The 16,210-nt window shown below is 36.8% G+C and overlaps 1 protein-coding gene across 12 annotated transcripts in view; it reads left to right on the forward strand.

Moving 5' to 3' along the window:
- Positions 1 to 16,210, forward strand: part of PLCB1 (phospholipase C beta 1) — a 378,680-nt gene that overhangs the window by 259,994 nt on the left and 102,476 nt on the right. For all 12 annotated transcript variants that reach the window (XM_035320058.1, XM_035320059.1, XM_035320060.1 and 9 more), the window contains 2 exons: positions 6,961 to 7,118; positions 10,807 to 10,889. In XM_035320058.1, the coding sequence (XP_035175949.1) occupies positions 6,961 to 7,118; positions 10,807 to 10,889 (241 nt within the window). The remainder of the gene's footprint in view (positions 1 to 6,960; positions 7,119 to 10,806; positions 10,890 to 16,210) is intronic.

Below are 16,210 nucleotides of genomic sequence, written 5' to 3' on the forward strand. Positions count from 1 at the left end.
GCTACAATGTCTGCCCAAACCATGGCTCATGTATAACAGTGGCTTTCTTATGTTACTAAGTTTACAGACTTGCCTTGACTGACTGAGTCCTGCTGGATGCCAATAGGCAATAACCTAAACAAAAGCACGCAGTGCTGATGCCCAGTTTAAACAAACCGTGTGGTAGTTGCTTTCGTATGAACGAACTGTCACTGTTTCCAGTAGACACCCATTTTTCAGAGGTTTATATCTTGGCTGTGAAATGTGTTTTGTGCAAAAGTTGTCATATAAGTATTTGGTTTGACAGCTATTTTGTTTCTCCAAATTAAAAAAAAAAAAAAAAAAAAAAAGAAAAAAAAGAAAGCGTGGCCACTTTTAAATTATGATTCTAATATGCAGAAATTTATGTTCTTTGGAAGAGTGCAGACATTCCAAAGCAAAAGTAATTTTAAATTACAATCCTTTGCAGGCCTTGTGTCCGGTGTGGACTTTGTTCTGTCAGTGAGGATTAGGACCAACTTAAGCCAAATGCTACAGCCTTATACAGAGTTTCTGGAAGGAAACAGTAAAGCTATACAAATGTGGGAAGAATAGGCCCACAGGGAGGGCAGGTGGTGTGGTTTAAATTTGGTCTAAAGAGATAAAACACTGCCTTTCCTTCTACCAGCATGAATTTATAGCCAGTACCATATCACAGATTTTTCTCAGGGCCGATCAGGGCAGAGTCATATTCTAAAGGTCTAGAAGCACAGAAGCCAAAAAAAAAAAAAAAAAAAAAAAAAAACCAACAAAGAATTAAGGACAGAAATTCATTTGTCCAACCCATTCTAAATTTTTAATCACAGCATGGATAACATAAAATACTTAATTATTTTAGCAGAAAGAACATTTACCTTGAGGAAACTGTCCAAATTCAATTTGACCTTTGTGTGAAAGTCTTCAAATCATCTAAGATTGCATCTGCAGATTTCTTCACCTGCATTTCTAAAGAATTGCAGAAACCACATTTCAAAATATGATCCTCAGACTTAACATGAAATTCATGGCTTAGAAAATTGGAGAGGAGTAAATCAGAGTAAACTCAGGGAATATGGCAAACTGATTTCGAATCTCTTTCAAATTTCATTTAAGAGCATGTATTTTCACATTTAGAGGCACAAAACATATGCCCTTGCCTTTTAGTGGGTTCATTTGTTCAGTAAGCATGTGGCAGCTGGCTGACAGTGGGATTAATGATGTGATTTTTATCCATGTATTACAAAAACTGACAGCCTTAGATTTTGCTTTGAGGCTAGACCACATACAACAATCACATTACCATTTGCACTCTTCCAACAAGGACTTAATTCAGCTGAAATCTATAAAATTTATGGTCACAAACTATTCTTTTTGCCACGAAGATTTCAAAGGGTCTGCTGAAGTGCTTACAGCTTTGGAAGGGAAGCTTCAGTAACACCTCTGCCCTTACTGGAGCTGTGAAATAGAAACTAGTCATGTAATAGCTATTAGGAAAAATAAGAAAAGCATTCAGTCTAGTAATACTTTATTATTACTGTGCTTAATGCCCTACCAATTATTTCTAGCTTTGTTAGTTTTTTAAACCCAAAAAAACCATCCACAAAGAAACAGCATTATAACATAAAAAGAAACATGTGCACACTCTGAATTTATTTTTAATTACCCTGATCATTTTCCTAGCCTTTAGTAGAAACCCTTGGCAGTACATCAAGTCTTGATTATTTATTTAGAAGTGTTACTGCTTTCTTCGGGAAATGTAATTTTTAAGAACAAAGGTAAAAACCCCATCAAGAAAGAAGTGATTTACATTGAGCCTAGGCTAGCTTAAAGTAATGCCAACTTTTGGAAACTTTTATTTCCTGTCTGTCACTGTTGTCGTATTTATTTATTTTTTATTTACTCCTTTGAACCCTTAATGTGCAACCCTGCTTTTTTTTTTTTCTGGTTTCTCACCAGTCTTGCCTGAGGTTACTGCTGTTGTCACAGTGGGGAATGACTTTGCAACATTTCTTTTAGCAGCACCCAAAGTCAAAGACAAATTATAATTATATATCATTATCAGCATTGCACACTTTGATGGCTTTGCAACTTGCTGTTGTATACGTGACATGCGTGACATGCTAAATATGAAAATCACAAGTCTTTAACACATTTTGGTTTTAGATAAAAGGAAAAATAATAGCAGCAATAGGTTGCAGAGCTATCAGTCTGGAGTATGTAGCCAGCATGGGACTATCCCACTTGCTCTCAGCATCTGCTTCCTTGCTTACAGTCCTGTACTTTCAGTGGTCTCTATAAAAAAAAAATATCCCACGAGGGGCATGTTCTTGTCCTTTATTGCTACTATGGCCTCTCCTATACCATCCTCCAGCTCTTCTGTTCCCAGTGATTCCTCAGTCATAGTTGTTGCTTATTATCTGCAATCAACACTTCCCTGAATCCTTCCTCAGCTTCAAAGCCTCCAAGATGACAACACCATACGGAAAGGAAGGAATGCTGGGCGATGCCTGATCAGAGCATGAGCTTGTCACAAGGGCAGGAGCAGTTTTGGCTGGCTGCTTCATGCTTCTCAAGCTGTGCTGAGCTCAGGGGATTGGCTGACAAGACCCAAGGCTCTGCTGTCTTCCAGCCCCACCACATCCTTCCTGATGAACTAGAGGGTAGGAAAGCTCAAGGAGCTCATGCAGCGCTGAGGAAGGAGCTATAGATGTCCTCCCACCAGCAGCATCAGTAAATCCTGTGCAGCAATCATCTGAGGTAGAAAAATGAGTTTTTTCCCTGACACTGGGGTCACAATTTATCTTAGCACAAAGGCTAAGGGGTGAGAAGGAACATAGTGGTTTTGTTTGTTTGTTTGTTACCATCTAGCTGTTGCTACTTTTCATGGTTCCCCTTCAGAATATCATAAAAACTTGTGTAACGTCAGGGAACGGGGCTGAATTTCCAGAGGTGAATTGCATTTGAATGTGATCATTTCACCTCACAGGCAGGAAGCTACAGACCACTATCTGCTTGCTGAGGCCTATTCAGTGCAACTGTGGAAGCAGCTTCCACAGTTACAGTGTTGAAATAACTTTAGCCATTAAAAAAGAAAGAAATTAGTGGAAGGAAAGCTGTTGTCACTTCAGAAGGTAGAAGATGATGTGTGCGGAAGGTCTTAGGTGTAACTTTGCAAGACCCCAGTTTGGTACCCTGCTCTGAAACTAAATTCCTGTGCACTTGTGCAGAGGACATTGCCTCTCCTGAGAAGAAGGGTGAGCTGGGGAGGAGTTTGGGTCAGGAGAAGGGATAGATCCTGTTGACCCATTCCCTGGTTCAAAGATGGGGCAGAAAAAGCTACTTAAAGTTTGAAGAAGTAGGCATTGTAATAATGAAGATTATTTTTGTACCTTAAATGGACAGCCTGATGGTTTTGCTTATGATGTGTCACCATCTGGAGTCAGATTAGCTGAGATTAAGATTAAATGGACTTTCAGTGTACAAATATATACAGCTGTCTGCTGTTGCAGGCACATGTTCAGCAGCTTCTGTAGGTTCGTGATTCCTATCTGCCCGACACTCTCTTCCATCTTCCTCTGAGACAGTTGGATTTTCTGAGAAGGTGAGTACTCAGCTGAGCAGATCTCTAATTAAAAATGGCTTGGGTCTCCAGCTCTGTCAAGTTTTTCAGTGATTGCTCTTTTACAGCTGAATGTTCATATATGTGCTCTTGAACGTCAGTTTACCTTTTTATTGTCCAAAGCGGTATATGCCTACCAATGCCAGTTCGCTCTTTCAGAAGCCGTACTCCAAGTGAGAGGGTTTCTGCTTTTTAAAGTGAGTGGAAACCATGTAAAAAGGAGGGGAAAAAAACAATTAGACTGCATCCTTAAGGCAGAACTAGTTATTTTATTCTAAATCAGCAGCTGACACCAATATTTCTAGAGGAAGCTTGCTTCCAGTAGCAACAAAGGTCAACATAAAGTTTTTTTTAAAAAAAGTTTGATCAGATCTGAGATTATTAGACTGATCAGATCTGAGAAACCAATAAAAGTAATAAGATATAGGGCAAGAGCCTTGTTTTGACTAACACAAGCAGCAACAGCATACATCACACCATTGGGGTTTAATTCAACGGTCCTGTTTGTAGCAAAATACCTTAAAAGGAGAATAAATTCAGATGAATGTATGGTGTCTAAAAATACAGACGCCAGCACCTTCTGCTACTGCTAGAGTCCAGAGCCAGACTCCCAGTAGTACAGGGCTCTGAGTTCACATGATGCAAACAAACTACAACATATATTCCAGAGCACTCCCTGCTTTTCTGGGACTTCCCAGAAGAGATGAGGTCTGGCATCACAAGTGGGCAGGGCAAAGGGAGTATGCAGGCATTGGCACTGGGAGAACATGGTGCTGTAGGTGGGTGAGGTGGCAGGAGCAGCTTCTGTTTCTAGAGTAATGAAGAAGTCAAGTGACTACAAACACCTGCATTCAAATATCCCCCATTTGGAGAGAATACATGTCTTAAAACCGTTATCAAATTTTAAGTCCATGTAATATTGCAAATATCTTACATTTGTAAAAACAGTGCTAAATGAACCCAACAAGGGTGTACTTGCTGAGAAATGAGTCACTTAAAGCTATAGAAGTTTGGAAATGCTCTATATGGGAAAACATGGCTCATATTCCCAGCACAGGCTCGTTGACCTTAGTGTCCTGTTACATGTCAGGTATGATCTGGCCCAATACATTTTTAAAAAGCTATTTTTTGTCAGAATTTGTTTCTCCTTATCCAATATACCATAAGGTGATAAAAATATTGTGGCACTACTGTAGATGCTTTGTATATTATAGAAGGGGATACATAATGCTTTTAATTTCCAGTATTCAAAATTTGATCTGTATTCAGGATGTTAAAAACGTCATTCTGCAAGTATTCCCTTTAGGGTCTCTGTTAACACATTTTGGAATGGATGCAAATAGAGACTCATGTGGCAGAAGTTTATAAATAAAAGACATACAAAAACATTTGAGCAAACATTTCTAAAAATCCATATTTTAGAAAAGAAAAAAAAAGCTATTGAGACTATTAAAACCTTTGCTAGCATTTTTCACTCTGACTGGGATTCTTTCTGACTATTGAATGTTTTGGAGGTTAAATATCCTCTTACACTGGGCAGAAATCCTTCCAAAAGAAGTGAGCTTTATTAATAAGGTAGTGTGGGAAAGTGTTACATGACAAGCAATGCATGTCATGATTTACTTAAGCACTTTGGAAGGTTATGGATCTTGTAGTCCAAAGCACTTAGCAATAATAACAGCCAGTAGTCTCTCAGGAGGTATAGCAGAGTTTGTTAATCATAAAACAGTTTGTTAATCAAAATTCAATATGCTTTGAGGGAAAAGACAGAGAACATGAAAATAGAGTTCAAAGTGAATGCAGTTTTTCAGGCAGCAGAGCTCAGAGGACCCATATAATGACAGCCAAGTTTTCATAAGCAGATGCTTAGGGATGAGTACACAGAAATGTGTGTTGTTGTACCCTGATCCATGCTCGTGCTCGTTTGTGTCCTGCAAAGAAAAAGGCCTCTGCTTACCCCAGATACTGGGATTGCACCAAAAGCATTATTTTGATAACTTGCCTTAATCAGAGGAGAAGCACACACATACAAAAAGTGAAGTAAAATAAGAGTCACTTTGCTGACTCCATTTGGATTTTCAGAACCTTCCAGCAGTGGCCAAGCTGTTACTTACACGTTTTCCATCAGTTCCAGCAGGTGCTGTAAAAACTTACAGATTTCAGTAGGAATGATGTTAATGCTTCTGAGTATTTATGATCTATTTCATGCATAATATATGCATGATAAACAGGAATTTTCCAATTGAAAAGTTATTCTATTGCAGTCTATTACAGTCCACAGCAGAAGGTAAAAACACAGAGAAAGCAGACAATGCTACTCGGTGAACAAACCAAAACATACAGTTTCCGACATAAAACCTAAAGAGTAAAGCAAGGATTAATCTGTGCTATATTATGTGCCAGTCTGGATGAAGTGTTTTATGCAACTCCTGTCAATGAAGAATCTTTAGCATAAATGAACTCACTGCCTCCTTAAAAAGCAAGTGAATGCCCTTCACAAAATCCATAAAGACCTTCTTGGCAAGTCTGCTAGAAAGCAGGAAACTACATCCATTTTCTTCACATCTAAAACAAGCACTAAGCCACTCTTCCATTAACTCTGCCTCTCTGCTACAAGAAATTTGTATCCATCTGACTGGAACCAAACCTGCTGAAGCGGATGAAAACACCCTGGCTGGATATCCTTCCCTGAATGCAACATCTGGATTTGTTTGGGTTTCAATACTTCCTGAGTTTGTGAAGAACTGAGTTTTCCTTGTTTATTTCTTGATTTATATTATGTCATTGTTGGAAGTTGGTAGTCTAATTAAGTTTCTTTCTGCATAGTGGAGTATCACATCAGGAAATTTCACTGACCAATTGAATGTAGCGATTAGAGTGTTAAATATAGATTTGAGACCTAGTAATGGCACTGTTAGTGACTGTGCAGGAGGCTGGTTTTATCTTGCACTAAACACTGCATGTTACTAGAAAATGTACTCTTGCTGTCCTGAGTTGCCTCTGAATTTCACTTTGATTGACAAATTGCAACAAAGTCTTTTAGGACTAATATGTTATTTTGTTTTAAGTCAATTCTGTCTAACAGAAGTTTTTGTATTTGCTTTGATTCAGTTGTTTCTCTTCACTCACAGCAGTTTAACTTATGGCAGAATGCAAACCCTGACATTGACTCTGCCTAAGTCATTTCCATTAAGTTGTTATGCTTTTTGTATGCCTTTGAGTGGTTTTCCTGTCAGCCAAGGGTAAAAGATGCTGCTAACTCTGATTATTATTAGATTATTTGTATTTATTCCTGAGGCCCCAAATGACTTCCCCTTTTTCATGTTCTCGTTATGTTGTCTCAGCTGGACAGCTGGCCGGTAACTCATCGGTGGAGATGTATCGGCAAGTACTTTTGTCAGGCTGCCGCTGTGTGGAGCTGGACTGCTGGAAAGGACGAACAGCTGAAGAAGAGCCGGTCATTACACACGGTTTCACTATGACAACTGAAATATCTTTCAAGGTACAGCAACGGAGCATGCTGAGGTGGTTGGCTTTAGCCAGGGTGGTTTCTTTCACATAAAATGCATGACAAATGCATTGCTGCAAAGGTGAAAGGGAGGAAAAATGTAGGAGTAAAAAGAAGTTTTAAGAGGTGACTTCAGAGAATGTGGGGAATCACTGGAAAAGTTGCAGTATTCGAACCTCGCAGAGAAAGAGATTCTTGGTGATTACACATATCCCTGATACTTGGGATCAGATCTGAAGCGCTAGAGGATGAAAAAGAAAAATAAGTAGCTTTGGAGGATGTGAGGGGTTATTAATGCCATTCAAACCCTAAACCTATCATCTGTATTTCTGAATGTCATCTTCCATTTCCCTTTTCCATAATAAAAGGCAGATGCTCTACCCTAGCAATAACATTAAATTGTTACCTTGTTATTGTCAAAGATGTTTTTGATCTGACATGTTAGAGGAACGGGATGGAGGTGTTTTGCTATAGTTTTAATATTGGTAGTTAGCACAGCCTGTAATCATACATCAAGATATCATCTTTGAAGACTGCAGAAATAATTCTTGGTTATCTGCGACACTAACTTGCCCTGTAAAAATATATTTCTAGACCTCCCTGTGCAAGAAGATGCGGAAAAATGTCAGTTTCTGAATTTGCTTGTATTGCAGGTGATAGATGTGGATTTTATACCAGTTACAAATTTGAGGCATGTCTCCCACACTGAAGCACGAGTTGATGTTTTTTTTTGTCTTATTATACCTTCTTTGAAGAAAATAATAATAATAATACTACCACACAGACAAAACACCAAATTTCACTCACACCAGAGCATCCCCTTGCTTTTTGTCAATTTGCTTTCTCTAACTCTCCACTGATTGAGTTAATCACAGGAAAATGTAAAACACAACCTTCTTGCACTTTTGTTATTAACTTTGCCATGAATCTGATGAAAATCATTTATGTTTATATGCATAGAGTTTGATTGCTGGATGTCCTTTAATTAAGGAAGATAGCTCTCAATTCCTTTGGCCATGAGCAGGAATGTAAAACAAAATTAATATAATTCTTAAAAAGAGCATTAGCAGGAATTAGAATCATAGTGGTAATCATCCTGGTTATTTAGATGTCCAACTCTAGGCATTGTTTTTGCAGGAGAGATATTGGAAGGTGTTTTAAACCAATTCAGGGATATTTCATCTGTCACTGTAGGACACATTTTTTCTCCACATAGAAACTGTAAAAATGTATTGACTGCTGGTTTTCTTTTGAACACTCAAAGAGTGCTGCTTGACTTAGGAGGAGCAAAATGATAGCGAAATAATGTGTCAGAAGTGTGTGAATCAATTCGGAGTGATCACTGGGTCTTCAGTGCTGAATCATTTGTTGGTTCATGTGTTTGGTGTGACCACAGCACACAATGCTTCTGTTCAGTCTGTCAGTTTTCACTGCCTCAGATAGGCTTTCAGAAGTGTGGGTACAGAAGCAATATGTACTACCCATTCTTATGTTTCTAGGGATTTGTCTTGGGGTTTTAGTGTTGGATTTATTTTTTTCCTGTTTGTTTGCTTTTTGCTGGGCTTCATGACATTGAAATCTGTGAGGTTTATCTCAGCTGCAGTCTGTGAGCTGCTGCAAGAGTGTGATCTTATAGGGTATTTTTCATGCCACAACCAGGAATCTGTGCATATGTACTTATATATACCTTGGAGACCTGTTCCATGTGAGTCATTCTGCAGCTGAAGTAAAACATGCAATTTAACATGTTGTTCTTTTCTGACCATGAAGAATTTGCATTTACGTTGACAGCAGTGCAAGACTAAATCACCAGCATGCCTCTTACTCTATTGAACCAATATCTGATTTTTTTACCCGCAGATTTCATCAATATCATCCTGGTTTTACTCTTTGAGGCTAATCTTCCCCACCCATGCTGAATTCTGCCCCTTTTTGCAACTGAGAACACTTGAAAATAACTTTATGGATTTAGTCCACAACTAGGGTAGTGTGTAGGAGCAAGAAAGGCCTCAGGACTATCTCTGCACTGCTGCTCATCTCAAGCTCCATAAGAAAGGAGGTAGGGTGCAAGTGGGTGGAGATCAAGCCAACACCCATGATGTGGGTGGAAAGCATCTAGGTGAGAGGTCTCACTATTTGTAACCCTGTTCTCAGCCCTGCTGTGCGCTTGTAACGGTAAAATTGCCTTAGATGTTCTTGAGAATTACACATTATTACCAATGTAATGTGGTGCCAGCACTCAATGATTTACTGGTGTTGGAAAGAAAGCATGTGGAAGGAATAACTCCATCATGGAGTGACTTTCCACATGGGAGAATCGCTGCTGTGAAACTGCAGCTTCCTATCTGCAGTGATCCAGCCTTCTGCACCACTTACTACTCTTCCAGTAAATGCTTTGCCTTTCTGCTTTCTCTCAAGGCTTAGTTGAAACACATGAATGGTTAGTGATATGTGAGGCATTTAAATATTGGTCAACTGCATTTTATTAAATATAGTCATTCATCACCTGTTAGACTGTGCTGAAAAAGTTTCTCATATTGTAAGGGAAGCTGTGACAATTTGTGCCTGAGCTGTGTTTTTTTTGTTGTTGTTTTTTTGTTTTGTTTTGTTTTTTACTTGCATTAAAACTGTAAATTCTGTATGTACTGTAGCTCATATCAGAAGATCTCAAAGTGGCTTGTACATTACTTCCAGCCCTAGATTTTTCAAAAAATATTAGAAGGAATATACCAAAAACCCAGCTTTTGAGTTACAAAGCGCATTTCTTACTTCTGTTACACTTCTGAATTGAGCATTTTAAAGTACAGAAAGTGAATAAAATGAATCCCCTTAGAGTGCTTGTTCAAAGTAAATAAATCTTTTAATTTTGGACGTCCTTATGATTTGGGACAGAAAAGGATTATGGGGTCTTTTAAACTCCAGAGGTTGACAGCAAAGATAGTAAAGTCTTCAGTGCTTGATACGTTCTCTTGAAAAAAGATCTCCAGTAGGAAAACATGAATAATTTCTGAGTGCTCACTATATTGTACACCGTACTAAAATTAGTGTTATCAAATGATTCTTCTACTCTATTTACAGTTGCCATTTTCCATCAAAACCAAAAAGACACTTCTATGGAAGTTTCTGTTTCTGAGCCCTGTTTGATGATTACTACACAGCCAACTGTTACAACTAAATAACTTCTCTTCTCTTCTCTTCTTTGACTTAAGGGTGTTTCTCTCATCAAGACAAAATAAATAAATAAAAAACTTTTGAGTAAGAGTAACTAAAGGAATTTACAGGTGCGTGTTTGTGCAGATGATGTTTAGAACATACGAGTTCGTCAGAGCACGTTTATTATTATGCAAAATAATTCATGAAATACATAGCTTCAGGCATGGAACAACTCCACGCAAAGACCAAATTTAACATTTAAACTATTGATTTAGGCAGATGTAAGTCATTTCTGGAGAAATACAATGCTGGAGACTCATCAAACGTTTTGGAGATTTGATTACAGATCAGGTTGAAAAATTCAGTTGCTACAAAAACATATGCACAGCTTTCAGGAAAGGTTATAATAGAAGGTCTGAGTATGATTTTAAGGTGGTTTAGATATTATTTCAGAATTCTTTGTGTCTTCAAAGAGAAAAAAACTTTCTTTAGAGACAAATTTCTAACTGTATACATTTTGATTCTTTAGGAAGTAATAGAAGCTATTGCTGAGTGTGCATTTAAGACGTCACCCTTTCCAATCCTCCTTTCCTTTGAAAATCATGTGGATTCGTAAGTAATTACTTTGTTTCTGTGTAAGGTTTTACATTTTTATAACTAAGCACAGGATTATGTATGAATTTGTGGCAGTTTTAGTATCTGACATAATCAACAGCTCTTACTAAAATAAAAACTTGCATCAGCTTATGCACCCCAAATTATCAGAATGAATTGGGCATATTATTAGAAACTTTTCTGAATTAGAAACTTTTATGTGAAAGAAAAGCTTGAATAACTCTGAGACAAATTCTGTTAACTTTGCAGTCTTGATATATCCTGCTGGAATGAAGTGATACTTCAGCAAAGAAAAAGAAGCAATATTTCACCTACTTAATGACCTTGTTTGGCACTATAAAAAAAAAAAAAAAAAAAAAAAAAAAGTGAAGTGCATCTCTTCTATGCATAGAATTGGTCCGTTTCTCATGTGTTAGAAGTAGAGGCCAGAACCATAGACTAGCTAGGATTGCAAAACAGGTTACATGGAAGTCCAAGAACTGTTCGGTTTCTGCCAAAAACAAAACAAAAGCAAACAAAAAATTTGCCTAAGCTGTTTTCATTTTTGTTTGTTTGTTTGTTTTAATTGCAAAGAATGCTTGTTTTCCTGTGTAAGAAAAGAAAACAAAGTGAAAACGCTTCTAAATTTGTCCCAGTTATCTTATTACTATTTTAGTTTAGTTTTTTTTTTTTTTTCTTTTTTAAGTTTGACGTAATCTTTTGCTTGGTTTTGAGTATAGAGAGAGACCACATGGTTCAAAACGGGGTGAGACTGACACACAGCATGTGCCTTAACTTCAGTTGCCTTTTCCGCTTTTGTTTTCTGCTGTGAAAACATTTGCAATGCTTCTGGGGCCAATTTGGTTTAAGAAACTTTTTTTTTTTTTCATTTAAAATAAAAAGTAATCTTTGGGAATGAGTGATTTAATACAAGTCAGAAAAGATGTCAGAATATTTTCTCCTCTAAAAGGAAAAAGGGTGATGGCTAACTGCTTTCCGTTTTTTTAGGAAGAATATTCTCATCATAAGGGAAGGAACTGGTAGAAGAAGCTATGTGAGAATGTTTTAAGAACAGATGTGGCAATACTGATAAAAAAAGTGATGTAGGTAGAAAACTGTAAAATCTGAGAGCTGACCTACACTACCCCTATGCGTTACAGAATAAGTTTATGTTACCTTTTGTGGACGAGTATGTTTGCTCTGTGCATGTTTAAAGGACACATGGTAATAGTTAAAACAGCTACCTAACTCTTAAATCCTGCTTAGTTGGTTCTGTTCTACTGTAAAAGATCACACAGATGCTGTATTTAATTTCTTTCTCTCATCGGTCCACTCACTCCTGTCTTTTTGGTGCAAGTTATATCACCTCCAACTAGCTTCTACTCAACTACAGCTGTAGGTTTTAACTCACAATGCTTCCAGATGCAACCTCTGGTCTTTAGAAAAGGTCTCAACCATCATTCTTCAACGTACTATATTTTGTATTAATTCTTTTAGTAAGGCAGAGAAGAAGCAAAATCAGATTTATCTTAAACAGAACACTAATATTTTCATTCCTGCAAAGTCAATAAGACTTAAATCTTCAACGAGCAACTCAAAGATGGACCAGATTTACTGCTGCGTTATTCCCATCTTTACAGTTTTCTCCCATAGAAGGCACCGTACCTTTCTCTTCAGAAAAGTCCAGTCATGGAATAATGAATTATCCCTCATTGTATTATTAGATGGCTTTTTTCATGCGTTCCTATAAGTTCTTATCAAAGCAAGTCTAGGAAAACAATATCAAATTATTTCCTCTTTGTGAGGCTTTTTGCTATTTATGATTTTTTGCTGCAGTAAACTATCAGACTTAGTGTGTATGAGTTCTAATTTTGCTTTGGCTGAAAATAATTTCTAGTTATTTTACTGACTGCTACAATTATCCCTTCATTTCTTCACTAGTTGCTAGAGAAATCTGCAATTAGTCATGCCACTCAAAGAAACCTTCACCTAATTCCGTGGAATGCTCTGTTTGTCTTTTCATTTACTTGGAATGTTGTTTTTCTCCTAGATCTTAAAACTAGGTTTGTGAGTTATTAACAAACAATGATAAGTGTTTTCACAGAACTGCTATCAAACAAATCCCAATGACATCAATTCCTACTTTGGGGTGACTCAAATTTTTCTGCTGATTTTCAAGTTATGAGAGTCAGTATTCATGGGTGAAATGCTGGTCCAATACAAAGCAGCTGAAATACTGACATTGGTTTAAACAGAAATACAGTTTAACTCTGTGTTTTGTATGCATGACTTTTAGACATTGCAGTTGTTAGAGGTTTTAAGTTATACATCACCAATATAGGTATGACAGTGTTAATCACCAGTGGACTTAAAATACAGTTTTTCTTCCTTCTGTTTTTTGTTCATGAGAGTATTTTTTACCACTTTTTGTCTACGTAAGGAATAAATCATTTGTCTGTTGGCATGTAGGCATGTAGTGCCATTTTAATTTTTTTTTTTATTTTTTTTTTGTATTTCCTATAAGGAATCCCCTCCAATGTCTTTTTTAACATGTGAAGAAATTTCATTTCCTTTACTGTAATTCCACTGTGTCGTATATTCATTCTTGCTTATTTATATACAATAAAAAAATTTTAGAAAAAGAGGTAAGCATATAGATTTTGGAATATATAAAATATTAGATATACCATCATTTTTATTGAAATCTAAATGTGCACACTGAAAAAAGACAATGCTAAGAAAAGATGTGCTTCTATCAAAAAGATGAAAACTGTCCTGAAAATTCGTAAAAGACCTCAAGAAGACCTTGATGTTTAAAATTGGGTTTACAAGAAGATAACCTATCTGCAAATCCGAAAGCAGACACTCTATAATTAGAAATGCACTGATGACATAGCAAAAAGGTTAAGTGATCCTTGAACAGTATCCATATAAGATTGCTTCCAAGATTAAATTTAATTACAGTTATTCATACTGCTGATTTCTTGCTGGAATTGTTACTTCAAATATTAAAAGGATTTTTATCACTTTTTCTTCCTATGCTTTAAATTATTTTAGTCTCTTCTGGGGAGGATCTGTGTCTTTATTTGTCTTATGCAGAGTAACTATCTCTGCAGAAGTGATAATAATACATAGTTAGGAAGCAGTAGTTGCGCAGTAGTGCTAGAGAGCCTCTGTGATTGACCTTCATAATAGGCCCAGTACAAACACACTAAAACAAAATACAAGCAGTGCAATAATGTTAATGAAAACATTCTTCAGATTCTCTGTATTTCCTTATCTCCAGGTATCATGTTCCCATTTTATCTTCCCTTGCCCTGGCATATTCTGGGGGCATAAATAATTGCTCCATGTGATACCTGTCCATAGCCACACAGTGAAAAACATAAAGCAGATGAAGTCAGCTGTTTTGACACAATCCATTTTCATTAAGCTATGTGAATGCCAAGAGAATTTCCAGCAGCAATAGGTGTGGACATTTTTTCTTTAGGAAAAAACTGTTTTGTTTTTTTTTTCTTAACAACACAAATGAGGTAATACATTGTAGAAAAGTTGGTTTTTAGTTGGCTGCTTGAAAAGAAGGGGAAGTAAAAGGTAACTTATACTCCAACTTATAAAGTACTGTAAACGTAATACATAATCTATATATACCATTACTAATGATCTCTCTCTTGAAACAATATATATTTTGTGGGGAACGTGCAAAAAAATACCACTCATTAAAATGTTGGTACTTCTAAATACATTTTATCTCATAAATTTCTCAGCTCCTTTCTTAGGAGCTTTTAAAATAACTGTGCATATGGTCCAGTTCACAATGAAAATTAATTCTGTAATGAAAAATTTTTGTTCTTTGGCCTCCAGTATTGCAAGATTTTTTGATAGTTTTAAAAACTGTTAGGTTTTCTGCATAATTTTCCTTTTCCTCCATTTTTTGCCTCTGCAAAGCGATGATTAGGAATTTATGTGCTAAACCAAAATATACCACTTTAAATGTTTATCTTACGCATAAATAAAAGTCCTTACTGTGTGCTCTTTGAGGTAAACATGTAATTAAACATGGAAGATCAGGAGAATTTGTTCTAGCTGTGGTGACAGTAGGAAATTTATTAGATTTAATGTTTTGTATGTTTTTTCTGTTTCTTATCAAGAGTTCTTTTTTGGAGTTGGTGTGCCCATTTAAAAATGCTGATGCTGCATCTCACATCTAATTACTAGGACTTCAGTAATTGTGCTCTTGTGATTCAAGGAAATGTCCCTTGAACTTTCTGGGTCCTCAGAGCATAGACCTATTCAAAAAACACCAGTGGAGAAGATTTAAATAAACTTCCCTTTAATGACTTCTTGTAGGCAAGATGTGTAGCAAATACCCAGTCTGCTTTCTTAGTAGAGCAGAGTGAGGTGCCTTTATTTTCCTTGGTAGCTTGCAGTTAGTAATAACTAATACACAGTCATTGCCTGATCTGTTCTTCCCATCACCTTCTCCCTTGTGGGTTCTTAGTTTCACTGCCTTGCCTATGTTCATCGTAATTTTCCATCCTCAGCTAAAAGTGGCTGTTATCTTTTTTTCAGAATTGGCTGCATGTAAAAGAAAGCATCGATGAAATCCTGTAGAGATTTAAACTGCATGCAGCGCTTGTATAGCTTGGTGGAATCATTTAAAACCTACTCTCAATATGTTTTGTAAATGACTGAGCTAATGACCGTTTCACCCTTAATCTGCTTCAAGGGACATCCAGAATGCTGATCTTGGGGAAATTACATTTTCTGATTCAAATGCCACCCAGCCTTCATCTCAGCTCTAGTTTGGCCCTGCCGAACCCATGAAGAGCTCCAGTGCCAAGTGCTCAGTTGGTGGCTAAATGACAAAATAGGCATAGAAGTTGCTGTACTCCCAGTTTGTGAGAGAAAAATGAGCACGCCTTTTTTCATATATACCCAGCTCTATTTTGTCATGAAATATAGCTCCATGGTAACATAACTGCTTATACCATTCGTGTATCTTTCATGATATGCAGATCATAATTAATAGTAGTTGAGGAGGTTATATTAAGAAAGATAAGCCTGTTCTTTCATCAAAACTTCTCAACAGAGTATCAAAAATGGAAAATTTCAAATAAACCTAAGCCTTGAGTGTTGCAGATTTTATTAAATGGACATGTATAACAAAAATACGCAGTTGTCTAAAATTAGAAAGAGAGTGACTGTAGCACTGAGCTACAGATGATTTGAGTAATATTTCTAAGCAGTGTAACCTATTTTCAGTCCTAAAATTCCCATCACTATGGTATGCAGCAATTATTTCATTCTGGAGTTGCACTTTGGGAAAATTGATTATA

Source organism: Oxyura jamaicensis, chromosome 3 (assembly GCF_011077185.1).
Source record: "Oxyura jamaicensis isolate SHBP4307 breed ruddy duck chromosome 3, BPBGC_Ojam_1.0, whole genome shotgun sequence".
In the NCBI taxonomy this organism is placed as follows: Eukaryota; Metazoa; Chordata; class Aves; order Anseriformes; family Anatidae; genus Oxyura; species Oxyura jamaicensis.